Source organism: Capsella rubella, unplaced genomic scaffold (genome assembly GCF_000375325.1).
Source record: "Capsella rubella cultivar Monte Gargano unplaced genomic scaffold, Caprub1_0 scaffold_8, whole genome shotgun sequence".
In the NCBI taxonomy this organism is placed as follows: Eukaryota; Viridiplantae; Streptophyta; class Magnoliopsida; order Brassicales; family Brassicaceae; genus Capsella; species Capsella rubella.
The window spans coordinates 870,037-895,197 of NW_006238916.1; the positions used below are offsets into that span (position 1 = coordinate 870,037).

Genomic DNA, 25,161 nt, shown 5'->3' on the forward strand with positions numbered 1-25,161 from the left:
GATGCAAATAAAAAATTGCGTCTGCCGGGAGTCGAACCCGGGTCTATTGCTTGGAAGGCAATTATCCTAACCGTTGGACTACAGACGCTGACGTTTAGCAAATGCAAGTAACGCTTAATATTATAAAATTGTATGACGTGGCAACTGGCAAGTATAAAAACAGAGAGATCGTATCTGTTTCACTTTCTCTTTCAAGTCTAACAAACTAATTTCAGAGTCAAAACGGAATTGACCTTGAAGACCTCTCCGGCGATTCTCCCGCCGTAACCACCTTGAAACTTTTATCGTCTCCGTCGGTTCGACGATGGGTTGTATCGGATCTTCTCAGGCCAACAATGAAGGAGGTGGTAAGTAAAATCGATTCTCACTCTTTTAAGTATCTTTCGTCTGCTGAGATTCTCGCTCCGTTCGCAGAATTTTCGCTGATATTGCGTTGTGATTCGTAAAAATATTGCAAATGTTTGAAGCTGATAAGACCACAGTTTTCAGAATTAGTATGATCTTGATAATGTGACTGTTCTGAATTTGGAATGTTCTTGAACATGTACTGTTCTGATTTCAGTTTAGAATGCTCTTAATTGTTGATTAGAATTGGTGTTATACGATGAGAGAAAGTTGTTATCAGTGGTTTGATTAAAATTGCAAAAAAGGTTGTTCTTTAGTTCTGTGACAATACACAAGATTATCAGATTCTTCAGTTCTGCATTTGTGTTGTTGTTATTGAGAGAACTGTTTATAGGGTAGATGGTTATGTGTATAAGATGATCAGAGTAAAATTGTTATCAGTGGTGTGATTGAAATATGACTATCACAAAAACCACCAGTTTCTTCTGTTCTGCCTTGTGTTGCATTTGTCTTGTTGAAATCGAAATTGTGCTGATATTTTGATGTAAATTTACTGAAATAATTGGTTTAGGATTGGTGGTAGTTATACTGTATCATTCTCTTATGAGTTTGGTATGTTGACACAGTAAGAAAGAAGAAAATTCGGAAACCTAAACCGTGGGCACATACTGAGCCAATCACAAGGGCACAACTTGTCAATATGCGTGAGGAGTTTTGGGACACTTCTCCACACTATGGTGGTCAGAGAGGTATTTATATAAATCACTTTCTAATATGCATTGCACTATGCACATTTGGAAACAGAGTTGAAATTACTGGTAAGCAGAGATATGGGAGGCGCTTCGAGCTGCTGCTGAAGCTGACTTGAAACTAGCACAGACTATTGTTGAAAGTGCAGGCGTGATTGTCCAGAATCGTGATCTAACATTGTGTTGGGATGAAAGAGGTTTGCCAACACACAATTGCCGCACATTAATTTGATTAGTTTTTTCTTTTTCAAATTTTGTTTTGTTTTGTTACCTTACAAACTTACTTTTAATCAATGCAGGTGCTAGATATGAGCTTCCTAGGTATGTTCTCAGTGAGCCAACGAATCTGATTAGAGAGGAGGGACAGTAAGTTCCATGAACATTGACACAACAAGAAAAGCTTAGTAGAAGTAGTAGAAGAAGAAGCAAAGTAGACTAGAAGAATCTGAAGTAAGTCTCTCATACTCTTTACTTCTAGCCAATTGATAGAGAACAGAAATGATACACTAGTAGTACAAGCGTTCTGTATAGTTAGTTTACTGGTGGAATCTAAAGTCAGAGATGGTGACACGTGATAGTTGATGTAGAGATGTACAGTCAGGTTTTATGAACTCTTTTGGGTGTAAAAATATGATCTAATGGAATGTTTTCTTTTGACAACTATGTGATGCAAATTACACAAATTTCAATAGGATCGAAAATACAAATGAACTCAAAGTTTTAGAAGAATCCCAAGTCCAAAAGAAAAATAGGAGTATCCCTAAATAGGATACTCGAAGATATGAAGCATACATAGATCATCTAGCTTCCCCTTTCCTGGAATAAGAGTTGTGGACCTTTCAGATGTACTCATTACAAAGTGTTAACTTTACTATACCACTCCTCCCATCGGTTGTGGCCTCGGTATGCACACTTTCTTGAACAAGCAAACACAACAGTTTTATCTGAATAAGATATACCCCTAAGAAAGAAAGGGAACATGCAACGCTTTTCACAAACTATGCAGAAAGGTCTAGTCATACCATCGTTGGATACTAGTTCACCTCCCATGTATCTTTTCCCTGGCATGAAGTAATTCATGTCTCCAAGTACACAATCGATATGGAGAGTGACACCACAATCATCACAACTATAATACCATACGCTTGGATCTGTCTTTCCCTCGCAGATATCACACCACAATTGACCCTTGGAGCTTCCAGCACCATGATGCAATGATAAAACATGATCGTCACATCTGTGTTTCACTTTTCTTGGTAACGTGGCACACTCCATGCCTAAAGCGAAGTCACAAGCAATACAACTCAAGACATACTCTGAATCTTCACCACATGCTCCACATGTCTTATGCTCTTTCGAGGTACGAAATAAGGGATGCGGATGCAGTTCATGCTGAAAAGGCTCAGAAATGGTGCTGCACCGCATATCTAACATAATTGTCAAATGCATACATGCGTAGTTAGAAAGGCACTTGTACCTGAAACCATCGAAATGTTTTTGACAATATGTACACTCGAAATCCTTGCCAGAGTACTCATCACCATACTGGAGATCAAGTTTGTGGTTGTGCAGGATATTTCGTTTCTTCCGGGGAAGACTGGCACATACTTTATGGAGGAAGAACTCGCATTCCACACATTTGAAGAATGTATCAGAACTTACTGGCATTACACAAGCGTCGCACCGCTTCTTTTCATAACTAGCAGCAATACCATCATCAACAAGTCTTAAAATATGTAAATCATGACTAAAATGAATGATCTCTTTCTCATTTATTTCCTCGTATGGATCTTTTTCTTCCTCATCTTCAAGATCATCTTCGAGTTCTTTCCCGTCCCACACATCTTCTCTTGTGGCGCACTTTGAATGAACAGCATAACTAGGACAACGTGAGCAAGAGAAAGCTCCAAAGGTCCAATCCATTCTCTTGCGACAAACTCCGCATTCCCAATCCCCGTGACCGAGTTGATAAGTATGAGAAATCTTGTGGTCATGACGGTTAATGTTTATCACCCGAGCCAAATTGATACAACCTTTGTGTAGCATGAAATCACATTCAAGACAAACGTAAGGATTACGGTCACCAACAAGACCACAAGCGTTACAAGTGAATGAATCTTTTCTAGCCATGAGAGTTAACGTATGGTTATGGCTCTTCTCTTGATATATAGTAAGCGGTGCAGGTTTTAACCAACATCTCAAATCTACACTGAAGTTACATACAGAACAATGGAACATGAGATCAACAAGTGGGCTTCGACAAAACTGGCATTTACCATCAGTATAGTCGATTGTCTCGGGAGAGACTTTCTTGAGAGGATGTCTGGAGTGACAAGGGTGGTTGATGATGTCTGGCCAACCAATGCATGACACATGAGCTTGGATGTTGCAACGTCCACAGTTATATCCGTAGCCAGAATCATCACCACATCCATCGCAGTTACGTGACCGGCTTGTGTCGTTGTCCGGCTTCATTCTTACGTATCTTAAGGGATGGTTGCAGAATTGCTTCACTCTCTCGTTTTGTTGGTCCATTTTAGTGGCTCTCTCAGATGAAATTTGTATCTGAGATTTATGTTGTTATATGAATCATATTAGTATTTTTACCTAATTGGTGTTACCGATATTAGTCATTGACCTTACCGACCGACACAACCAGCTCATTGTGATTATAAAATATTATTACTCCGAGTCTCCGATTAGCCCAAAAATTCGTATAAAAATGGTTTGGTTTGGTATTCATTGACTTTGCTGTTATTATCCTTTAGGCACTAAAAATCTGAAACTAAAGAGAGAATTAAAAATGACTTTGTGTGACACAGTTTAGAGTTCATTGATAATAGAGAAATGATCTAGGATACCATTTTTTAAGTTTTTGTTTTCCAAAGATATCACAATATTACGTTTCTTGACCAAGCATCTTATCATAATATTACGTTTCTTGGAGTGATTTTGAACGAAATCTGAGTTATGTCAGGTTTTTGTAATGTTGTGATTGCAAAAGTTGATGTTAATTTTACAACATCCGAGTCTTGTAGTCCTAATCTGTAGAATTAGAACCTTAATTGTTCTATTACTCAAAACTATAATGTTGTTCTATAAACAATATATAGAAAAGATCAACTGATTATTATGTCATGTCTTCTACTGCACTTGTGACTTGTCTTAATGAAATTGAAATTGTGATGACCTTCTGATGCACTTGTCTTGGCTTTTTAATATTTGATCTAGTGTAACCGAACGAATTGCTTAGGGCATCTTCAAGGCTAAGATACCCCTATTGAAGATGGTCTTAACTCTCTCATATTCAATATTTTTAGAAGACACAGTCTCTGTATAGTTGGGAATCTAAAGTGGGAGATGGTGACACGTGGTGGTTGAGGAACAAGTGTACAGTCAGGATTTGTGAACAAAATGATCTAAGTATTTTGCTTATTACTTTAAAAAATAAGATTTACAAAATAAATCATGGCAAGAAAAACTAGAGATGTATTTTTTTTTTTTTAAACAACAAAAATATGTCACAAGGTTTGATTTAAAATGATTCCCTCCCTCCACATATTTCTATAAAAATTATTGAGAATAGCAAAAACTTTGAAAAACAATGTGTGTCAGAAATGGTCTCTCAAGTTATCATGTCTTTTTGTTCCTTGAATTTTGGAGCTAAGCATTTACTAACATTTAGCCAATTACAATTTACAAACGATTTGTTTAACACTAATCAGTTATATGATCGAAACTCAAAAGTAATTAGTATTTTTCTTTTTCTTGGATGCATGTTAGTTTACAGAATTAACAATGGTAGAATTAGCAAACCACACAAGTTGAACAAGTTAATCATCTCTAAATTAAATGTGCTCACATGTGTCATTGACCACCATCGCAACCTATTTTTTAATTTCCCTTTATTAATTTTTTTTTTTTGAAATCTCTCAAGTCCATCTGAATCAACATGAATTATATTTGTTACAAAAGCTAGCTAACAAAATTTTCCTAAGATAAGAAGTTTAGCTTGTTCATTATTATTAGTTTTATAGACTGGAATGTCTTTTCAGTTTTTTTGCACTAATTTTCACATCGTTTGTAATTTATATCACAATTGCTAGTTTTATTATTATATTTTCTTTTTTATATATATCATATGTTTAACATCAACTTCATTTCATTATCTTTGTGAAGTTGATAGTTTTAGCATTTTTATTTGTTAAGTAACGGGAAATTTGGTTCATGTCATTGGAAAACAATATCAGTACTTTTATCCACAAAAAAGTATATACTTATTTAAGCTTGTAAATCATATTATCTGACTTCAAACCACATACAGCATAAAAATAGAAGTTGTGATTTGAATATACACCTTCCAATTTTTTCAGAAAAGTAAATTTGATGTTTGAATTATCACTATATTAATATGAAAAATATTTAACTCCCATAAAAGACTAAAGGAGTGTTATTGGTTTATTGATTTGTAAATCCTTCTAGAATTTGTTAATCTTTATTATTTATGAAATCAAAATACATGAATTTTGAAATAACATGTTTTATCCTTGGATTTGAATCCTCTGTCAAATCATTTTACACTATCAAATATCAAATCATTTCAAATTCATTTAAAACATACTGTGTATTTTAAAATCCAAAACAAATTACTAAACGAATAACATAAGATTTTAACTAGTATTTATAAATCATACAACCAATAATAGATGATTTTGATAGTTATTTTAAAATCAATAATTGAATAACACATGATTTTGGTTTGGATTTCCAAATCCATCAAAATCAATGAAACCAATCCAATAAACCCCCTAAATTTAGACTTTCACCATAAAATAATACAGTTCTTCTCACTATCTCAATACTGTTATAATGCAATCGTATTGGACGGTAGAAAATGGTAGAAGTGCAAATTTGTCTGTTTGTGTATTGTTGACGACGGCTCAGAGGTACAAAACATCACCCATCACATCATAACTTAACTACCAATAATACAAACAATGAAACAGCTCGATTCAAATGTAATGTGCTGCAAACTCTTTGGTCTCTCTGTTTGTTTTGTGTTTCTTTCTTTCTTTATTGACTCAACCAAACAATAAAGAAAATCAAAATGTAATTTTTATGTATTTGTTACACTTACGGGAAACGGACAAACCGCTTTATTGGCAATGTGCTCTGCTTCCTCTCTCTCTCCATATTGCCTCTGTGTTCGTGTCCGTACACAGATCTCAAAAACTCTCTCTCTCTCAAGATTCCCACTCTTTCTCTCTCTCAACAGTGAAAAAACTCGAAACCCTTCTCTCTCTCTACACTCGAAAACAGCTTTTTCCTGCCAAAAAACATCGCTTTCTCCAGAGAAACCTCTCACTCAGGTTCTACATGTGAATGTTTTGGTAAAGAAAGAAAGAAATAGAGGAGAGACATCTGTGACTGCTTTTGAATACGGTGTCGTTCTCGTTTCTTCTTTTATTCCCCCTACTTGTGTTATCTTTGAAACGGACCCTTCAGCGTTTTTTTGTTTGTTTGTTTGCTGGTCTCTCAATAGTAAAGTTTGAATCTTTTCTATAAAGAAACAGAGCTTTTTTAGATTTTAGCATTCTGGGTTTGGTTTTGAACTCCTTATTAACTCTCTAGTAGTTTCGTGTACCAGAAGAAGCACGTAGGCTCGAAAAGTTTACATTTTTGTTCAAACGGGTTCTTAAAGTTTTGATTTTTGGTAATTGTTTTTTGATATGGCAAGTTGAGTGAATCTTGGGGGAGAGAATTAGGGATATTACCAAAGTCTGTGAAATCGTTTTCGAATTTGGAAAGTTTTTAAGATTTTCGCAGAAGAAAATGAGATACAGCTCGATTTGGTTCTTCTATAGAGACTTGGACAAGATTCTCTCCAAGAAAACAGAACACTTGTGATCATCATATTCATGAGTATGTCTATTGCAAATGGAGACATCGGTGAGCATCTTCGTAACCATATTCACTTAACCAACTGTATTCATTTGAAGAATCATATGCACAACAACAACAACAAGCAGAGTCCGGTTTTAACCGACCGGTCTCTTCTTATGCGAGATCTTGTCGTTCTCCAGAGATCAAGATCACTTAGAGACCCATCAGCGAGCCCGAATTTGAAAGAAGATCATAAGGATTCACGTGAGGGGAGAAGAAGATCTGTTGATCAGAGTTTGGTTAAGAAATCTGGTCTTAGGTTGTCTGGTTCGTCTCCGATTGTGAATTTTGGGACATCTAAAGTGACTCCTTCTGATGAAAAGTTTGATAGGTCGAGTAGGAAGAGTTATAGGGTTGAAGATGTTAATGAGGTTTATAGTGTTGCTTCGAAAGATAGGGTAGGAGATGTTAATGAGGTTTATAGTGTTGCTTCTGTGAAATCAGGATCGAAAGATAGGGTCAGTAAGGTCAATGAGGCTATTGTCAAGACTCTGTCTGATCAGTTAAACGAGGTTGGAGGTGGTGATAGTGATGATTTGGTTTCTTGTAATGTTAGACCGCGCGGTAATGGGAGTAAAAGACGCAAGTTTAGAGGGAGGAGGAGAGCGGGACGGGGAGTTAATGTTAGAGACATTGTTGGTAATGAGAGTGAGATGTCTATTGCTTCTAACTCGGTGCCTCGAGGTGAGAGGTATGAGGAAGGAGGAGGTAGACAGAGAGAACAGAACATGAGTGGAGCTGTTCCGAGAAACGGTTGTGGAATACCGTTTAATTGGTCGAGCATTCATCATAGAGGCAAAACTTTTCTTGATATAGCTGGTAGGAGTTTATCTTGTGGAATGTCTGATTCTAAAGGAAAGAAAGGTGAAAATGATATGCTAATGTTGTCTGATTCAAGCTTCTCTGATCATGAGGCTTTACCTCTTTTAGTTGACAGTTCAGATAATAAAGAATGGGTGCATGATTACTCAGGCGAATTGGGTGTTTTCGCCGACAAGTTGCTCAAGAATGAGAAAGATTCAGACTTTGGTAAGAAGAGCAGCCGAAAAAATGCTCGGTGGCATCAAAGTTTTACGCAGAAGTACGCTCCAAGAACATTCCCGGATGTTTTGGGACAGAATCTGGTGGTACAAGCTCTATCTAATGCTGTTGCTAAACGAAGAGTTGGACTTCTTTATGTATTCCACGGTCCAAATGGAACCGGAAAAACATCTTGTGCTCGGACTTTTGCTAGAGCGTTGAATTGCCATTCTGCAGAACAATCAAAGCCTTGCGGTGTATGCAGTTCATGTGTTTCTTATGATGATGGTAAGAACCGGTACATTCGGGAAATGGGTCCTGTTAAAAAATTCGACTTTGAGAATTTGGTCGATAAAATGATCATTCATCGGCAGCAAAGACAGCATCTTACATTCATATTCGATGATTGCGATACTATGTCAACAGATTGTTGGAATGCACTTTCAAAAGTCGTGGACCGAGCACCTCGTCGTGTGGTTTTCATTCTAGTATGTTCGGGTCTTGATGTTTTGCCTCACATTATCGTTTCGAGGTGTCAGAAGTTCTTTTTCCCAAAGCTCAAAGACGTGGATATCATCGATTCCTTGCAACGGATTGCATCAAAAGAAGAGATTGATATCGATAAAGACGCACTGAAGCTTGTTGCTTCGAGATCAGATGGTTCTTTGAGAGATGCGGAAATGACTCTAGAGCAGCTGAGTTTGCTCGGAACAAGAATCTCTGTTCCTTTGGTTCAAGAAATGGTAAAGATCAAAACTTTTGCAAGGATCAGAACATTTTCTATTGGCATGTTTTCTCATTATGTTCTTTTTTCAGGTTGGGTTAATCTCTGATGAGAAATTGGTTGATCTTCTTGATCTAGCCTTATCCGCGGATACTGTCAACACCGTAAAGAACCTAAGAATAATAATGGAAACTGGTCTAGAACCATTAGCTTTGATGTCACAGCTTGCAACTGTCATAACCGATATACTAGCCGGAAGCTACGATTTCACCAAAGATCAATGTAAAAGAAAGTTTTTCCGGCGACATCCACGTGAGTTTCAAACATTGCCTCATCCTAAAATAAGAAGTATTTGTAACTGTAATTAACGAATGATTTCATTGTTGCAGTGTCAAAAGAAGATATGGATAAGCTGAAACAAGCTTTGAAAACTTTATCTGAATCAGAAAAACAGTTGAGAGTATCGAATGATAAACTAACCTGGCTTACTGCTGCATTACTCCAGCTAGCTCCTGACAAACAGTACTTGCTTCCGCATAGTTCGTCCGCTGATGCTAGCTTTAACCATACTCCATTGACGGATTCGGATCCTTCAAACAGCGCTGTAGCTGGAACAAGAAGAGATGGTAGTAAGCAAGATATCGGTTGCATAAATCGACCTTCGGTTGAAGATATTTGGTTAACTGTTATCGAGAAACTTCGAGTTAACGGTTTAAAAGAGTTTCTTTATAAAGAAGGAAAGATCTTTTCGATTAGTATCGGCTCAGGTAAATGTAAAGATATATAAGAGCAGTGATCATATGGTAAAAAGGTTTATGAGATGATTCTAACTTCTTTTTCTTTGCAGCTCCTACGGTGCAGTTAATATTTAACTCACCAATAGCAAAATCAACAGCCGAGAATTTCAAAGATCACATTTTGAGAGCGTTTGAGGCAGTTCTTGGATCTCCAGTCACATTAGAGTTCAGAACCGAGTCAAAGAAAGATCTGAAAAACGTCGTTTTGTCGCCATTTCAAGGTTTAAGCAATGGTGAGAGATACCACGAAAGCGGAAGAAGCGAAATAATCGAAGTAGCTGAACCGGAATCTCCAATGACTCGAGTTAGAAGGAAACACTTGGAAGCGAGTCAAAACCAGAATCAGAACCACCAGAGCATTGTGAAAGGAAAAGTTTCTTTGGCTCAAGTGATCAAGCAAGCTGAAGGAAACAGTTGGTCTAAACACAAAGCTGTCTTGATTGCAAATAAGCTTGAACAAGAGAACTTGTAAGAATGCTAACCACAAAAGCTGTTCCTTATATTTGTTTTTTTAAAATCTTTTGTTTGATAATATGTTGATTTTACAGGAGACTTGAACCAAGATCAAGAAGCTTGATATGTTGGAAAGTGTCGAGATACACTCGTCGCAAGGTAAAGATTCAATTTTTCTTTTTCAAAACATTAGTGTTCATTGTATGATTATGATTTCTAATTGAAATTTTGAATTGTTGTAGCTATCAAGATTGAAGATGAGAACAAGAAAAATAAGATTACATTCGTTGTTGAAGCTTGTCTCTTGTGGGAAATGTCTATCAACGAGATCTCCTCCTAGATAGGTTTCTCCTTTTTTGCTTCTTCGTCTTCTTCTTCTTCTTAGTTATCTTTGATCATAATGTAATCTTTGTAGCTATTCATCTTTATTCAAATGTTGCATCATTTTTATCAAAATGGTGATCAGATAGATCGAGTTCATTGATCTCTTCATTGTTTGTTTCATCTATAACTTAAGGGTTAATGATTAGGTTATTTTAATTTAAGTAAAGGATTAAGTGGTCGTCACTCGTCACTTAAGAGTCCATTGATCTCTTCATTGTTTGTTAATATCATTTCGATTGTTTTAAAAAGTATAAACTTATAATACAAGTACTCTTAACATCAAATCCGATGTCGTCCAGCGGTTAGGATATCTGGCTTTCACCCAGGAGACCCGGGTTCGATTCCCGGCATCGGAGCTTTTTGTTTTCCTATTAATTTTTTTTTGTTTTGTTTTATAACTCTTTTTTTTTTTTTTTTGACATCCTTTTATAACTCTTTTATGACCATTCATATGCTACAAAACAAAACCGCGAGGCTCTGTAAATTATAACTGAAATATAAATGCAAGAATCAGTTCAGAGTAAGCATCTATGTTTACTCTTATCTCAAACAATAGAGATTTGGATTTTTACAGAAACAGAGTAAATACATTAATCTCAGTGGAAGCAAAACAAAACCACTATTTTACAACAACCTCATTTTTCACTATTATCAAGCTTTCTCTGTAATGTTATTTACATTCCCTGAATTCCACCAAAACGTCCTTTGGTTCCCAATCTTATTACCGTTATCGTTATCGACATCTTTTCTCTCTGACTGAACTTCCTGTTGCTCGGTTGATCCAGGGTTCTCTGTCAAGCATTGTTCCCAAAAGTCATCGTTAACTCCTGTTTTCGGAGCAGCTGCGGTAATGGTAACAGGAGGCTCTAGGTTCATATCAATCTTTGATGATTTTGGTCGTGTATCGCCCATGCTTAGACTTGACTCAGCTGCATCAAGATCCATGCTTGATGACTGTACACCGCTCTTCTCGTATGATTCCGATACAAGATTCTCCCAAAATGTTAGAGAAGATTCTAAGTTTTCGACTTGCTCTACGTGTGACCGGCTTGCAGGAAGAGGAGTCTCTGGTAACCTTCTTTTTCTTCTCTCGTGGTTTTCGAGGTTTAGAGAAAGTCCTGGCTTTTCCAAAACCTGTGAAACGTATGCCACTATTGATTTCTGATGTTGCTCCATATGTTGTAACCGATCTTTCAGTGTTGTTACTTGCATCTCAAAGTCTTTACGTTCTTGCTCTTGGCTTTGTAACTCCACTAGAAGGCCTTCTTTCTCCTTTTTCAGTCTTTCGATCTGATCCTCCATGCTCCGTCTTTCTGATTCCGTCAACGGATTTTGCGCTTGTATATTCGATAACGAGTGGCTATGAACCGGTTTTCGTCTATGAATGTTCTTCATAAGGTAAGGTCGACCTCTAACAAAATCCTCATTCAAGAATTCCCATTTCTCAGGGTCAACTTTTCTAAAACCCTTCGAAAACAAACAAAAAAAACACAAAAAGGTTAATTAAAGTGATGCAGCAAGAACCTAACCCCAAAGTGATGAGCTAAAAAAAGCTGAGAACTTTACATATGTATTAAGCTGACGGATGAAACTCGAGAAATTCTTGTGTTTGAAGAATCTCGGAAGAAGGTCTCTTGAAAACTCCGCTGGGTTCTTGACAATGAAGCTTTTGTTGTTATCACTCCAAGAAACAACCGAATCAGAAGACGAGTCATCTACCATTTCATATGTTTTAGTAAGAAAAGGTGGAAGTGAACTTGAACCTCCATTATTTTCATCCATCCCAAGAAGTTGAAACCAAAACCGCAAATTCCAGTTTCCTTGATTCAGACCTTATTGTCTGCTGGATAGAACAAAAGCTTCAAATCAAACTCATTGATCAGAATTGGGGATCAAATCATTCAAAGCATGAATTTTTACAATTCCAGAGTAAAGGGCAATAAAAACCAAGACTTTCTTTCCCTCACAAAGCTTCGAAATTGATTGTGTGGGGGAGAAACTAAAAAAGTTTCCACCTTTGTAGCAAATTAACTACCAAACCAAATCTTTAAAGGAATCTAAAAAGAACCCTTAAGCCAAAACCTTCACTTATCCCCAAATCTATTCGAATCCAAATCTACAGAGAATTGCTTCTTTAACCAATCAGACAGGAGGATCAATCAACAATTCGAACATTTCTATTCATCTCATGTGTTCTGATTTGGGAAATTGGTCAAAGCGTACCAGATGAAGACTGGAGAAAGATTTGTTTGACTCGATCGCGATTGATGCTAAAAACAATCTTCAAAGCCTCATCTCTTAGTTTGATTAATTAAAGGAACAACCTTTCAGAGAAACATGGATTGAGAGAACGTAAAGCAAAAGAGAAAGAAAGAAAAAAAAATCGAGATTTTGAGGATTGTAAGGTTTGATTTGGCTTCTTCCAAAGGTTGATGAAGCGCGTATGAGAATGGCAACAACAACAACAACAACTAGTTGTGTCAAAAAGACGGGTTTGGTGGTTTACTATTATCAACTCTTCTTTTCTTTATTTTATTTTATTTTTTCCTATTAATTACTAAAATAATGATATTATGAAAAACATAAAAATTTTGACAAAAAAATAAATAAATACAGTATCTGAAAACATAATTTTACAACATTTGGGGAAGTTAATGTAGTTTGTCCGACAAAAAAATAATAAATTATGTTGTTTTGTCTTTTTGACTTATGAATTATGATGATTGTTTAAACATATTATCTGTTAATATGATGTTTCAGTTTTATAATAGGTATAATTGTGACTTCTTTTGAATACTCTTTTGTTGAAAAATTTGATAAAATTGACTAATAACTAGTGTGTAAGAAAGCGTTTAACGCTATGTAAAGAGTGATATGGTGTTTAATATCTCAAACTCTTAACAGGAATTTCAGCGATTTTACGTAGTTTAAGTAATTATATTATATAATATTTAAGATATGATATCATACATAAAAGTTATATAAAAATATTTTTAATAATATATAATATTAAATACTAAACAAAATTTAGGTAAACCATTATTTAATTTACACCGAATCAGATATGAATGTTTTTATTTATATTTAATGAATATAAAACTTAGTTCAAGATTGGAAATATACACTAAAATAAATTATATGCAAGTTTATGTAATTATGTGGTTAAACCCATTGTTTAGACGTCAATCTGAATGTCTAGCACCTAATCAGAGCTTAGACGATCGACAAAACCGCATAAAACATAATCTCCAAATATTATTTAAAAACCAAAACAAGAAAACCCTCTTCCACCTTTCAAAATCTTATTTAACTTTTTCTTGATCTTTTGCTCACTGAGGTTTTCTCCTTTCACAATTAGTACGGCGGCGGCGTCATCAAAATCAATAAAAGCAACTCCTAGAAAATGGAAAAAGCATTTGTAACACATTGGTCTGAAACTTGTAGAGTATATGAATGATTTGATTTTAGTCTCATTATAATCATAAGGCTGCGTTGGTGTCTATTGGTTGTTACCTTTACAATTACCGATACGTCGTAGTGCCTCCTGCTTAGTATCTTCGCCAATAGTTCCAACATTAAACTGAAGTTCCTCTTTCTGCAGCGAACAATGCAATTTAGTCAAGTCCTTAATAAACTTTGTCATATAAGCAAAACATAGCTTTGTTGAGTATGGATAAATATATTTATGTTTTGTTGCATAAGGTTCTTACATAAATTAAAACCATTTTCTTCAAAAAAAATTTAAAAACTATGAAAAACAAATCAAATTTTTGTAAAGCTTGTAAGTTGTAGAGAAGAGGCTCATCAACCTATATTTATATAAGATTATTATAAGGAAAAATCTGGATATGTCTTAGATATAATCATAATAATAGCTCAATAAAAATTATTTAATTTATCTTTTAATATATGTTAATATTATTATTAAAATCTATATCTTAAAAATCTCTAAGAATTAATCCTAAATGGTAAAAATAAATAAATAAAAATTTCCACCAATAAAAAATTAACATATAAATAAAATTTTAATTTAATATTAAATATATATAAATATATATTTGTTTTATTTTTTTATTGACATGTAAAGTAAAGCACACCATTAAACAAAAAGATTAACAATAAGCCCACTAAAGGCCCATATTTAATTCTTATCCATATATCAAATCAAATGCAAAAATCATCATTAAATTCTTTTAATGCAGACCACATATAACACTAATCAAACAAATCAACAAATTGGGGTACACAAATACTAATTGAACAAACAAAGCTAATTGTTCATCGTCTTCTAAATCAAATCCTCTCTTAATATTACAAAACTAAATCAAAATTAAAAATCATCCATTCATCTCTTCCAACAAACTCCTTCAACGCAACTCTCATATCTTCAGACTTGACACAATCATCATTCAAAAACTCACCAAGCTTCTTCAACTCAACATCTTCTTCATTTTTATTTTTTTTCAACTTAACATCTTCCCAGTCATCCAAAAATGTTTTATCAGGAAGGCGTTCTCGGGCTGTAATTTAAATAATGTTTTGTGTCTTTTTTATTTATGAATTATGATGAGTGTTTGAACAAATTTAAAAGAAATTAGTTAATATGGTGTTGCAGTTTATAATAGGTATACTTGTATTTTTTTTGAATATTATTTTTTTTTTTGGAAATTTTGATAGGATTGACTAATAACTAGTGTTCAAGAAAGCCTTTGACACTATGTAGAAACTGGTCTAATGTTTAATGTGTTGAATGCGTAATCGGAACTTCGTCGATTTTAGGTGGTTTATGTAACTATAATATATAATATTTAATATGATATCATACATAAATATTATATAATAATATTTTTTAAAAAATATTAATATTAATTCTTAAACAAAAGTTAGGTAAAACTTTATTTAATTTACATCAAATCGGATATAAATGTTTTTAATTATATATAATGAATAGAAAACTTAGTTAAAGATTGGAAAAATATACTAAAATGAGCGTCTAACCACTAATTAGAGCTTAGATAACCGCCTAAACTGCTTTAGAATACATAAAACACAACTTCTCCAAAAGGTACTAACAACCAAAACAAGAGATAAGTCCTCGTCTAGGTTTCAATATTTTATCTATTGTTTTCTTAATCTTTTGCTCGTCCAGATTTTCTCCTTTCACAATAAATACGTAGTCGTCTTCATCAAAATCAACAAAAGCAACTCCTAAAAACGATAATAAAGAAGAAAAAAAAACATTTGTACACATTGGTTTAAAACTTGTATAGTGTGAATGATTCGATTTAGCTCATTATAATCATACGGTTGTATTGGTGACTTGGTGTGTGTACCTTTACAACGAGCGATACGGCCTACTACCTCATGACTAGTATCTTGGCTAATAGTTACAGAAACCTCAAATCGAAGAGTCTCCTTCTGTAGCAAACAATGCAATTTAGTCAAGTCCTTAATAAAATTAATCATATAAACAAAACATAACTTTGTTGAGTATGGATAAATATATTTATGTTTTGTTTCATAAGCTTCTTACAAAGAGTAAAACCATTTTCTTCAAAAAAAAATTAAAAACTACAAAAAAACAATTTTTTTTTTTTTAAGTTTGTAAATTGTAGAGAAGAGGCTCATGAACCTTTACTTATATAAGATTATTATTTTTTAAAAAATTGGATATATCTTAAATATTCTCATAATAATAGTGTGACACTTGACACACATTAAAAATTAATTAATTAGCTTTCAATTTATGTTAATTGTTTTTTATAAAATCCATATCTTCAAAATCTTTAAGAATTCATCCTAAACTACAAGAAGAAATAAAAAAAAAAGTCCTTCCACGGTTCCACCAATAAAAATTTAAAAAATAAATAAAACATTATATATATATATATATTACATAAAAATTAATGATATTTACAAAAAAAATATTAAAAAAATCTACATTTAATATTTTTATTGGTTAGTGTATATCACACCTTTGAACAAAAAAAAATATTAACAATAACCCCGTAAAGGCCCATATTTAATTCTTATCCATATATAAAATCAAATGAAAATAATCATCATTAAAACTGTTTAATGCAAACCACATACATTATAACACTAATCAAACAAATCAACAAATTGGGCTTTTCATGAGGATGTGTACACACAAAGACTAATACGAACAAACAAAGCTAATTGTTCATTTGTCTTGTAAATCAAATCCTCTCTTAATACACAAATTACAAGCTACCAAAAAAGAATCATTCATTCATCACTTCCAACAAACTCCTTCAACGCAACTCTCATATCTTCAGACTTGACACAATCACCACCCAAAAACTCACCGAGCTTCTTCAACTCAACATCTTCCAAATCATCCAAAAACGGTTTTATCGGGAAAGCGTTCTCGGGCTGAAGCGCGTACGAGTTCGGGTTATCGTCAACGATCACCACGCGCCTCATATCTCTCATCACAATCCCTAAATCTTTCACTAACCTCCCATCGATTTCGCTGCACGCGTCTCTGTAAAAGCTACGCGAGATCACGCGCCGCTCGGGGTCGAGTTTATCGAGGACGAGCGACGCGTACTCTCTCAGCCCCGCCGTGAACACGACGATCTGGTACTTTTCTCCGATCTTCTTCAAGAACTCGTCTACTCCTGGCCGTTTGATCACGTAAAACTTTAACATCTGACCGTCGATTCTCGGATTCACGACGAAATCGTACGGTGCATCTGGTTTCTCCATTGACGAGTGGACGAGCGTCTCGTCTAGATCTAAGACGATCGTCTTCTTCGTCTCGTCGAAGTTTTTGCCGGATCTCTCGTGAAACATAGAGTACGGTGGTAACGGAGAGGTTTTAACATCGTCGCGAGGTTTGAGGATTTTGAATCCTTTGGTTCCATGGCGAGAAGAGAATAAACAGAGGAAGGTACGGTGACATCTGTAGATTGATTTGTTGATGGTTGCGATGACGGTTGTTGCCACCGGCGTAGGAGAACATCCGATCTGAGTTTTCCGGTGACGGCGGAGGTAGTTGCGTTGGTGACGGTTGATTGATTTCGTCGCTTTCTTGATTATGAGTTTCGTCGCCATCGAAGAAGAATGAAACAGAGAGATGAGAGATTGTGATGAGATTTTGAGGGGAGAGAGTGTGAAGGTATTTAAATTAGGTTCGGTGTAACGGTCATGTTGGTTTATTTTAGGTTCGGGTATCCGAAGCAAAAGCTAGATTCGGATGCAGTGTTTTTTTTTTTTTAATTTTGGACCAACACAACACAACACGGAGTTTACGTTGTATTATTACCGTTGGGAATTCTATATTAATCTCTCCAGATTAATTCATGTCCCAAATTAAGCAAATAAAAAACTCGTTATAGATATAGATTAGCACAGAATTGACATATATATAATTTCTATAATTTTTTTTCTCTTATTATGAGAATTTTATTATTTGCGAATCATAAAAGTTTTCACAGTCTCAACTTATATGTGAATTGTAGATTAAAAAATAAAATCAAAAATTATGTGATAATTGTAAATGGAAGAAAACTAATTTTATGTCAAAGAAGGTTTTTAGCTTTTCATAACTTATAAATTTTGATATTTTGGAATCTATATAATTATTTTTTCAAATTGATATATTTGACTTCACATAACTTATATATACCATAATTTATGAACTCGCCAATTCTAAATATTGGATATACTATAGAAAAGACCAAAAAGATGTTGAGTCCAATTTAAGCATCTCACTTTAAATCATAATTCGAATTATTGTAGATCCATAGTGCCCAAGTGTTCAGAGATTAATCCACATCATTAACATATCCACGTGTCATGTACAAATCTCAACCTTTCGTGCCACGTTACCACAAGAAAACTCAATGAGGTGTCCCTCTCAGATCATCCCCGAGACGACTTCCTCATGCAACATTGACACGAAACACATATTCACATTCAACCACTATAAAAAAACCAAAGAAGAAAGATAGTTGAAATTTTGTATACTAGAGCAAAATCAAGACTACGTGGTTAGAGTTTTTGTGTGTTGAATATATATATACAACAAAATGGCGTCGAGCGATGAGCGTCCGGGAGCGTATCCAGCACGTAACGGAGCAGAGAACTTGCCACCGGGAGATCCGAATACGATGAAGTCGGTGATGTTGGATAAAGGAGCGGCGATGATGCAATCTTTGAAGCCTATCAAACAGATGAGTCTCCATTTGTGTTCTTTCGCTTGTTACGGTCATGAACCTAGCCGTCAGATTGAAGTCAATTTCTATGTTCATCGTCTAAACCAAGACTTCCTTCAGTGTGCTGTTTACGATAGCAACTCTTCCAACACCCATCTCATCGGTTTGTACATTAGCTTCTTGTGCATGCTTATCTTTGACTAATAGTTCTACATGCATGTGTCTAATTTTTGAAGGCACATGACTTCATTATTATGCATGTTTTTTGATTAATTTGGAACTAAAAAATCTCAGGGATCGAGTATATTGTGTCGGAGAGGTTATTTGAGACATTTTCACTGGAGGAGCAAAAGCTTTGGCACTCTCATGACTATGAGGTTAATAACTTCTATATTGTACTCAATAGTTTTATTACATATACGTATGTGAACGTTAGTTTATGTCTAGAGCAATCTTATATATCTGACTAGAATTGTTGTCATTGTAGATCCAAACTGGTCTGCTAGTAACTCCGAGGGTCCCTGAGCTTGTAGCTAAGCCGGAGCTTCAAAATATTGCCAAAACGTATGGGAAGTTTTGGTGCACTTGGCAGACCGATCGCGGTAATCAATATATATTTTCTTGGAACAAGTATACATCGATCAAGACCTATCGAGATAAGCGATATGATCATATAAACCCTAGTTGGACACTTTTACCCAAATAATTAGAAAAAATAGAGAAATAAACTTAGTAGTTAAGACAGTTCATTTTGGTTTTGAATAGACTGATAATATCAAACATATAATTTTAAAGATTTATGAGTGTCTAATTTGGTTATTTCAGGGGATAAATTGCCACTAGGTGCACCATCACTAATGATGTCACCACAAGACGTGAATATGGGGAAGATCAAGCCAGGGCTATTGAAGAAACGTGACGATGAGTATGGAATCTCGACTGAATCTTTGAAGGCGTCTCGAGTTGGGATCACCGGACCGGATAGGAAAAATCCGATGGCTGATTATTGGGTTCATCACGGAAAAGGGTTAGCGGTCGATATAGTCGAAACTGAGATGAAGAAACTAGCCCCGTTCCCGTAATATAGTTTGGTGTGTAAAGTGTAACGAACAATAATAATAATAATAATATGGTTGTATGTAAAAAAGACAAAGTTATTATATATACAGTGTTTTATATATGTTTCAGTATGATCATAAGTATAAAACTTAACTAAAATGGGAATTTAATGAAAAAAACATATGCATTATTAAGGCAAATTTTGACATATATGCGTACAAAACACATAATAATTATTGTATTATATATTATAAAGGATCTGATTATTTTAGCATAATCTTAGAATTAGCAAAAATAAGAAAAATATGTGGTATCTGTCACACAGATCAGTGTTAATATCGAGTTCATACTAATCTGAAATATGAGTCATATGGTATGTGACTATATGAGTGCCTTGCTTACATGCTTAGAGGGACTTAGGCAAAGTTTTGTCTAATTACGTTACATAATTAATTATTAATCCGAGATACACAAAAGGAGTCTAAAACTATGAGATTAAGACACAACCAAACAAGGAAGGACTGGTAAATATTATAAATTTCAGAATTCAGGGTACAGATATGTTTTCTAACCAAGACAGCTTAGTTTTTGTGATTTACAGTTACTTTAGTAAAGAATTAATTCCGTTAGTCAACTCAGAAATGTAATTATTTTGGTAATGTCAACAAAAATTAACGATTAGAACGAGAAGTCTATAATTTAGTTTATCCTTTACAAGTCAGCAAAACTATACTATATATTTTTCATTAAAAACAAATTTAAAAGATGTTTTCAACACATTTTGACTTATTTTTTCCATTTGGATTTGGGTTCTCGGTTTTACTTGGTTTGATTGAATATTCATATTTTAGTAATAGGTAAATGTATCCAAGTATAAACCAAACAAAGTTAGAAAGAGCCAGAAAAAGAGTAGACATTATTATTTTTCTTTCTATAAGGATGATCTGAACAAAGATGATGACTCAAAAAAGAAAGAAATACAAAGTAAAAAGACTCTCTCAAGCTTTACCTATGTACTCAATGTCAAAGAGAAGAACCGAAGCTGGAGGAATAAGACATGACCCTGCACGAAAACAAAGTTCAAACTTCACTAATTAGATTTTCAACTATCAACAATCTAACCTAAGATATTGTGATGACAAATATATTAATCAAGAAAGGTTTTAGCCTTTTGGCTTTTGGTTATACCTCCTTTGCAACCTGCGCCTCGATCACCATATGCGAGCTCTGGAGGAATTCTCAAAGTTCGTTTCCCACCTTAGGAAAGAAACCAAATCATAACTTTTTATCAGAGTTCAACTTGATTTTTTTTGGTTTTGGATCGATCAATGATACTTGTATCATATATGCTAAAGTAGAACGGTAGAAATATGTTTTTTTCGCAAAATTTATAGATGATGATAAAGAACTTGTCTTCAAATACATGTTTTTCATATATATAGGAATTTTCCAGCTGGTGTTAGCTGTCTAAGCCTAGTGTTAATCACTATCTACATACATGCAATTTATAAAGTTACATGTAATGCAATAACATATGCTAAGTCTGAATAAGTTGAGCATACCGGTAAGCATAGGAGGAATTCCATCAGAGCCAAGGATACCTTGATCCCAACCTTTTATCACCTGTTTAATATTAACCACAATATGTTTTCTGAATTTCACATATAATGATGATAAAATGATTTTTTTAGCAAAATCAATATAATTCACCAAATTACCTCACCAACACCTATTCGAAATGTTAGAGGCTTTCCTCGATTATAGCTACTATCAAAGACTTTCCCATTCTCCAACTTCCCTACATAATGTGCCTTCAAGAAACATTCAAGAATTGCAAGAACCGATCAAGAAACATTCAAGAATTGCAAGAACCAATCAAGAAACATTCAAGAATCATCAAGCATCATACAGAAATTACAAAACTGGAGATATAATTTGAGATACTTAATCAATCACCTTGATTAGTTGCCCTTTAACAGCTTCAGGACCATAACCAACAACTTTATCACAAAAAGCAAGACCAGAAGGAGAAACAGAGAATTCGCAGGAAGTTGTCTCGGCGGCTAAGGCTGAAGAAACATTGTCAACAACGCCAAGGCAAAAACCAAAACCAATGATTGCTTCTCTTCTACCGCATGAAGCTAGCTGGACAAGACTTAACTCAGGATCAGGAGAAACTTTTTGTTTGTTTCTCAAGTTGATAGCTTCTGCTCTGTTTAAGCTACTATTCACAAGAGCTCTGCATCTTCTTTGCTCACTTGGAGGAGAACAAGTTCCAACTGAAAACCCCAAGGAGCTCATTATCTTCTCTATCCAGAAAAAAAACAATGAAAAATCTGAAAGAGATAATAAAAGAGCTTTGTGTTGGACAATCAGCAAGCCTTGCTGGCAAACAAAGCAACCACACAATATTGGGCTTCATGTTTATCACATCTTCAAGATTAGAGGCCCAATATGAATAGAATCTTGATTCTGTTTCACCTTTGATGATAAGAAATTAAGACTTGTGTTGTAGAGTTTTAACTTTCATTCTTTTTTAAAATAAAATTTCTGGTATTTTGTATATATTAATAACCGATTACAATTTTTAGAGATAGTGGTGCTACAGCGACAACGAACTCCGGGATGAACAAACCCGGTACAAGAACCTTATATAAAGCAAAAAAAATATATATAAAAATAAAACTACATAGAAGAGTTTCGGAACTACAACGAGAGTATGCCTTGAAGCTTTGGGATATGACCAATCTTAGATTTCAATCTTTTAACTCTTTTACGTTTTAAATGTCAAAACCAATTCACAAAATTTACATCACATATTTTTAAGCTTACCATGTAATACTATTTATTTTTCCAATGTTTGAAGAATATCAAAACTTTAATGAAATTTTAGTTTTTTTTTTTGCTAAATTGAAAATTTAGATTTTATCAATCCTTTTTTCTATTAAAAGTTTAGTCAGTTAAAATTGAAATTTCAATAAATTTTAAAATAAAGTTTGATCCATCCAACCAACCACCCAACAACATTTCCAATTGGTTATAACTTCTTCTTTGGTTTCAATTTCTTTTGTTTTTTAGATATGGGAGAAAAGACTTAACACATTTGTAATGAAAGAATCAAATTTATAACAGAGTTAAGAAAAAGAAAAAGAATAAAAGATAAACAGTTTCTCAAAATCATTACATAAACAGTTTTGGCATCACACACAATACAAACCAAATTTGACATTTCTTGAGTCCAAACTATCAAAACGCTTACACAAGCAAAAAGAACAAGTCTTTCACTCTCTCTTTAGAGAGTTGCTAGCTGCTCAATATCATAAGGATGAGCATCAGAAGCAGCTTCTCGCCTAAAAGATCGTCTTCCGATAACAATATTCGCAGCTTCACCGGGATGAAACGCGTCCCAAAACACATACTCATTCCTGTTTAGACATGGAGCTTGACCTGGGAGACAAGTTATTTGTCCATTGTTCCTCCCAACTCCACAACATCCTGCATTTGTCACGCTAAACCCTGCAAATTCAACACAAAAACTTTTGAGTAAACTATTCATAAGATAAAAATATTCACTTTGATCAAGACTTTGAGTTGTGTTACCGTAGCGAGCAGGGTTTGCAACAATGTCTTGGAAGATGCCATAGGCGTTGATGTAAGTGAATTTCGCATCTGGTGTGTTCTGGTTAAAAGCGTCGACCATAGATATGAGTTTGTTGTTGAAGATTCTGTTTGCTGAGTTGATTCTTTCGTCACACGTTCTTCCATCTCTGCTGTTCTGAGCTAGCTCGTTAGGGCTGCAACCAATTGCCCCGACTCCTATCAACGCAAACTTCCTCGCTCCATTGGTATACAATACCTGCTCCATCACAATAAACACAGACATAAAAATCTTAAAGATTATCAAGAAACATATACAAACAGTGTAAGAACTAATAAGTAACTATAGTAGAAGCTAAAAAACAGAGAAGAACCTAAACAGAGGATTGTTGAAGACAGAAACAGAGTAAAGAGTGTACGAACCCTGAGTTGCTCAGTGTAACGGGCAACGAGATCGTCTGCGTAGGATTCAGGAGAGAACTGGTTACCGGTAGAGTAAAAGGTGGGCATAAAGTAGTTGTTGAGATAATCGTTACTGCCTAATCCGATAGAGTAAATACATTTGCTGAGGTAGTTCGAGGCTTCGTTCTGATCACCAAGTATGTTCACTACTTGTGACACTGTGTTCACGTGATTAGCTACTTGCCCTGCAAATGCTATTCTACCTCCCTGATGAAACAATAACAAGTCAAATTCAATAAGTTCTAGGACAAGATAAAAACACAAAAATCTTGTAAGGAAACTAAGAGTGGACCTATAAACCAAATCCAAATCCAAATCCAAACATATACACCTAAAATTAACTATTTGTGACATGTCTCTCTACATATAAAAGTGATAGAAGTAGATACAGTTTCATATCAAACTAATACAATATTATTGGAATATGACTATTCATTATTTTGAAGTTATTTATAGAAAAAAAGAACCAATCTGAACTAGAAACCAAACTGAACCGAAGCAACATTTGATCGAACAGTACGGTCCAAAATTTACCAATTGTCGACCGGTTTCTTCACGGATTCCGGCAGCAGCAGAAGCATAGTTAACTCCTCGGAGAATGTCTTGTCCTCTTGCGGCGGCGTACGGTGTAATGTAGTCGTCGAAACCCAAAAGCTCAGCTACATTTTTTTCCCCAAAAGAAACAGAACAAAATCAGTTTCAGAGGGAAAAAACTAACAAGAAACAGAGGAAACAGAGCAAAATGAGAATAGTACCGATGACATCGACAGTGGTTTTGCCGTTGCTAAACCGACCGGTTGGACCGAAAGCAAAATCAATACCATAAGGGAAATAATTAGCTCTAGCTAACGACTGAAGCTGATTGTTGTTGCCATTATCAACCAAAGAGTCACCAAATATGAAGTAACATGGTGCAATTGGTTCACTTGAAACCATATTCATGGTCATCATAGCAACCATCATCATCATCAAACACATTCTCGCCATTTCTCCTCTCTCTTCTCTAAGAAGAGCAAGAACTGTGAAAGTGAGAGAAGAAAGAGAGTGAGATGTTTTGTGAGTGCGAAAGAAACTTAAAGATGGGTTTGTATATATAAGCTTTCAAGAAGAATATGGAGAGAATGAGAAAATGTTATTTTTTTATAAAGATGTGATTTTTAACGGTTGGAGAAAGCATTAAATGTTCACGCGGCAATGATGTTTAGATATGTTAAATGTAAATAGTAAATGAATGTGTGTGTTTATATATGTGAAATAATTGATATATTAAGACTTTGGTGGTGGATGGATCTTACTATTAAACGAGTCGAGAGATGATGGTGGGAGAGTTATTACTTCTGTCATTGTTTGTTTTCTTTTACTACGAACGGATCACAACTTGTATTTGTATTGTGATTTGTGACGGTTCGAGTTTAATGTGTTTGCTTTGGGAATCGAGACTGTTG

At 34.6% G+C, this 25,161-nt stretch overlaps 8 protein-coding genes and 2 non-coding genes across 14 annotated transcripts; 4 read left to right on the forward strand and 6 right to left on the reverse strand.

Moving 5' to 3' along the window:
* Window positions 1–16: 16 nt before the first annotated feature.
* On the reverse strand, window positions 17–88 carry TRNAG-UCC. Its single transcript has one exon. It is a non-coding gene; the product is annotated as a tRNA-Gly (tRNA).
* A 201-nt stretch (window positions 89–289) lies between these two features.
* LOC17875325 (ubiquitin domain-containing protein 1) lies at window positions 290–1,657 on the forward strand. Its single transcript, XM_006282147.2, has 4 exons — window positions 290–347; window positions 972–1,094; window positions 1,172–1,291; window positions 1,394–1,657. The coding sequence occupies exons 1-4, from the start codon at window positions 305–307 to the stop codon at window positions 1,462–1,464; spliced, it is 357 nt and encodes a 118-aa protein (XP_006282209.1). The 5' UTR covers window positions 290–304; the 3' UTR covers window positions 1,465–1,657.
* Window positions 1,658–1,848: 191 nt separating this feature from the next.
* Window positions 1,849–3,629, reverse strand: LOC17877084. 2 transcript variants are annotated; one of them, XM_023790298.1, is made up of 2 exons: window positions 3,179–3,629; window positions 1,849–3,127 (listed from the first exon to the last, which is right to left on the reverse strand). In XM_023790298.1, the coding sequence occupies exons 1-2, from the start codon at window positions 3,627–3,629 to the stop codon at window positions 1,947–1,949; spliced, it is 1,632 nt and encodes a 543-aa protein (XP_023646066.1). In that variant the 3' UTR covers window positions 1,849–1,946. The 2 variants fall into 2 exon arrangements, with proteins under 2 accessions (XP_023646066.1, XP_006281637.1); XM_006281575.2 differs by having other exon boundaries at window positions 1,849–3,629.
* A 2,799-nt stretch (window positions 3,630–6,428) lies between these two features.
* On the forward strand, window positions 6,429–10,581 carry LOC111832007 (protein STICHEL-like 4). Its single transcript, XM_023788042.1, has 6 exons — window positions 6,429–8,800; window positions 8,874–9,093; window positions 9,171–9,548; window positions 9,629–10,046; window positions 10,127–10,190; window positions 10,274–10,581. The coding sequence occupies exons 1-6, from the start codon at window positions 7,013–7,015 to the stop codon at window positions 10,373–10,375; spliced, it is 2,970 nt and encodes a 989-aa protein (XP_023643810.1). The 5' UTR covers window positions 6,429–7,012; the 3' UTR covers window positions 10,376–10,581.
* A 118-nt stretch (window positions 10,582–10,699) lies between these two features.
* Window positions 10,700–10,771, forward strand: TRNAE-UUC. The gene has a single exon. It is a non-coding gene; the product is annotated as a tRNA-Glu (tRNA).
* A 99-nt stretch (window positions 10,772–10,870) lies between these two features.
* On the reverse strand, window positions 10,871–12,873 carry LOC17875076 (heat stress transcription factor A-4c). Of its 4 annotated transcripts, none has more exons than XM_023777275.1 (3): window positions 12,639–12,873; window positions 11,982–12,255; window positions 10,871–11,882 (listed from the first exon to the last, which is right to left on the reverse strand). In XM_023777275.1, exons 2-3 carry the CDS (start codon window positions 12,195–12,197, stop codon window positions 11,067–11,069), a joined length of 1,032 nt encoding a protein of 343 aa, XP_023633043.1. In that variant the 5' UTR covers window positions 12,198–12,255; window positions 12,639–12,873; the 3' UTR covers window positions 10,871–11,066. The 4 variants fall into 4 exon arrangements, with proteins under 4 accessions (XP_023633043.1, XP_006280755.1, XP_023633050.1 ...); XM_006280693.2 differs by having other exon boundaries at window positions 11,982–12,258; XM_023777282.1 differs by having other exon boundaries at window positions 11,982–12,274.
* Window positions 12,874–16,455: 3,582 nt separating this feature from the next.
* On the reverse strand, window positions 16,456–17,677 carry LOC17875030 (probable C-terminal domain small phosphatase). Its single transcript, XM_006279614.2, has one exon. It carries the CDS (start codon window positions 17,493–17,495, stop codon window positions 16,665–16,667), a length of 831 nt encoding a protein of 276 aa, XP_006279676.1. The 5' UTR covers window positions 17,496–17,677; the 3' UTR covers window positions 16,456–16,664.
* Window positions 17,678–18,426: 749 nt separating this feature from the next.
* Window positions 18,427–19,782, forward strand: LOC17875236 (oil body-associated protein 2A). Its single transcript, XM_006282073.2, has 4 exons — window positions 18,427–18,761; window positions 18,893–18,975; window positions 19,086–19,200; window positions 19,424–19,782. Exons 1-4 carry the CDS (start codon window positions 18,473–18,475, stop codon window positions 19,678–19,680), a joined length of 744 nt encoding a protein of 247 aa, XP_006282135.1. The 5' UTR covers window positions 18,427–18,472; the 3' UTR covers window positions 19,681–19,782.
* A 729-nt stretch (window positions 19,783–20,511) lies between these two features.
* LOC17876340 (peptidyl-prolyl cis-trans isomerase FKBP13, chloroplastic) lies at window positions 20,512–21,991 on the reverse strand. Its single transcript, XM_006281041.2, has 5 exons — window positions 21,614–21,991; window positions 21,376–21,468; window positions 21,220–21,280; window positions 20,846–20,914; window positions 20,512–20,720 (listed from the first exon to the last, which is right to left on the reverse strand). Exons 1-5 carry the CDS (start codon window positions 21,956–21,958, stop codon window positions 20,656–20,658), a joined length of 633 nt encoding a protein of 210 aa, XP_006281103.1. The 5' UTR covers window positions 21,959–21,991; the 3' UTR covers window positions 20,512–20,655.
* Window positions 21,992–22,766: 775 nt separating this feature from the next.
* On the reverse strand, window positions 22,767–24,793 carry LOC17875906 (GDSL esterase/lipase At5g45670). The gene is made up of 5 exons (XM_006280630.2): window positions 24,472–24,793; window positions 24,251–24,375; window positions 23,678–23,923; window positions 23,258–23,513; window positions 22,767–23,173 (listed from the first exon to the last, which is right to left on the reverse strand). Exons 1-5 carry the CDS (start codon window positions 24,701–24,703, stop codon window positions 22,950–22,952), a joined length of 1,083 nt encoding a protein of 360 aa, XP_006280692.1. The 5' UTR covers window positions 24,704–24,793; the 3' UTR covers window positions 22,767–22,949.
* Window positions 24,794–25,161: the final 368 nt, after the last annotated feature.

Bases quoted from the DNA above. Each gene is read 5' to 3' on its own strand.
- LOC17875325 (XM_006282147.2), top strand. From the start codon at position 305: ATGGGTTGTATCGGATCTTCTCAGGCCAACAATGAAGGAGGTG. The intron at 348-971 runs GTAAGTAAAATC...ATGTTGACACAG, and splicing joins GGCCAACAATGAAGGAGGTG to TAAGAAAGAAGAAAATTCGG. The intron at 1,292-1,393 runs GTTTGCCAACAC...TAATCAATGCAG, and splicing joins ATTGTGTTGGGATGAAAGAG to GTGCTAGATATGAGCTTCCT.
- LOC17877084 (XM_006281575.2), bottom strand. From the start codon at position 3,629: ATGGACCAACAAAACGAGAGAGTGAAGCAATTCTGCAACCATCCCTTA.
- LOC111832007 (XM_023788042.1), top strand. From the start codon at position 7,013: ATGAGTATGTCTATTGCAAATGGAGACATCGGTGAGCATCTTCGTAAC. The intron at 9,094-9,170 runs GTGAGTTTCAAA...TCATTGTTGCAG, and splicing joins GTTTTTCCGGCGACATCCAC to TGTCAAAAGAAGATATGGAT. The intron at 10,191-10,273 runs GTAAAGATTCAA...GAATTGTTGTAG, and splicing joins CGAGATACACTCGTCGCAAG to CTATCAAGATTGAAGATGAG.
- LOC17875076 (XM_023777275.1), bottom strand. From the start codon at position 12,197: ATGGATGAAAATAATGGAGGTTCAAGTTCACTTCCACCTTTTCTTACT. The intron at 11,883-11,981 runs GTAAAGTTCTCA...TTGTTTTCGAAG, and splicing joins TCCGTCAGCTTAATACATAT to GGTTTTAGAAAAGTTGACCC.
- LOC17875030 (XM_006279614.2), bottom strand. From the start codon at position 17,495: ATGGCGACGAAACTCATAATCAAGAAAGCGACGAAATCAATCAACCGT.
- LOC17875236 (XM_006282073.2), top strand. From the start codon at position 18,473: ATGGCGTCGAGCGATGAGCGTCCGGGAGCGTATCCAGCACGTAACGGA. The intron at 18,762-18,892 runs GTTTGTACATTA...AAAAAATCTCAG, and splicing joins TTCCAACACCCATCTCATCG to GGATCGAGTATATTGTGTCG. The intron at 19,201-19,423 runs GTAATCAATATA...TGGTTATTTCAG, and splicing joins CACTTGGCAGACCGATCGCG to GGGATAAATTGCCACTAGGT.
- LOC17876340 (XM_006281041.2), bottom strand. From the start codon at position 21,958: ATGAGCTCCTTGGGGTTTTCAGTTGGAACTTGTTCTCCTCCAAGTGAG. The intron at 20,915-21,219 runs GTATGCTCAACT...TTCTTTCCTAAG, and splicing joins AATTCCTCCTATGCTTACCG to GTGGGAAACGAACTTTGAGA. The intron at 20,721-20,845 runs GTATAACCAAAA...GTTTTCGTGCAG, and splicing joins AGGCGCAGGTTGCAAAGGAG to GGTCATGTCTTATTCCTCCA.
- LOC17875906 (XM_006280630.2), bottom strand. From the start codon at position 24,703: ATGGCGAGAATGTGTTTGATGATGATGATGGTTGCTATGATGACCATG. The intron at 23,924-24,250 runs GTAAATTTTGGA...TTGTTTCATCAG, and splicing joins AAGAAACCGGTCGACAATTG to GGAGGTAGAATAGCATTTGC. The intron at 23,174-23,257 runs GTAACACAACTC...TTGAATTTGCAG, and splicing joins TGCAAACCCTGCTCGCTACG to GGTTTAGCGTGACAAATGCA.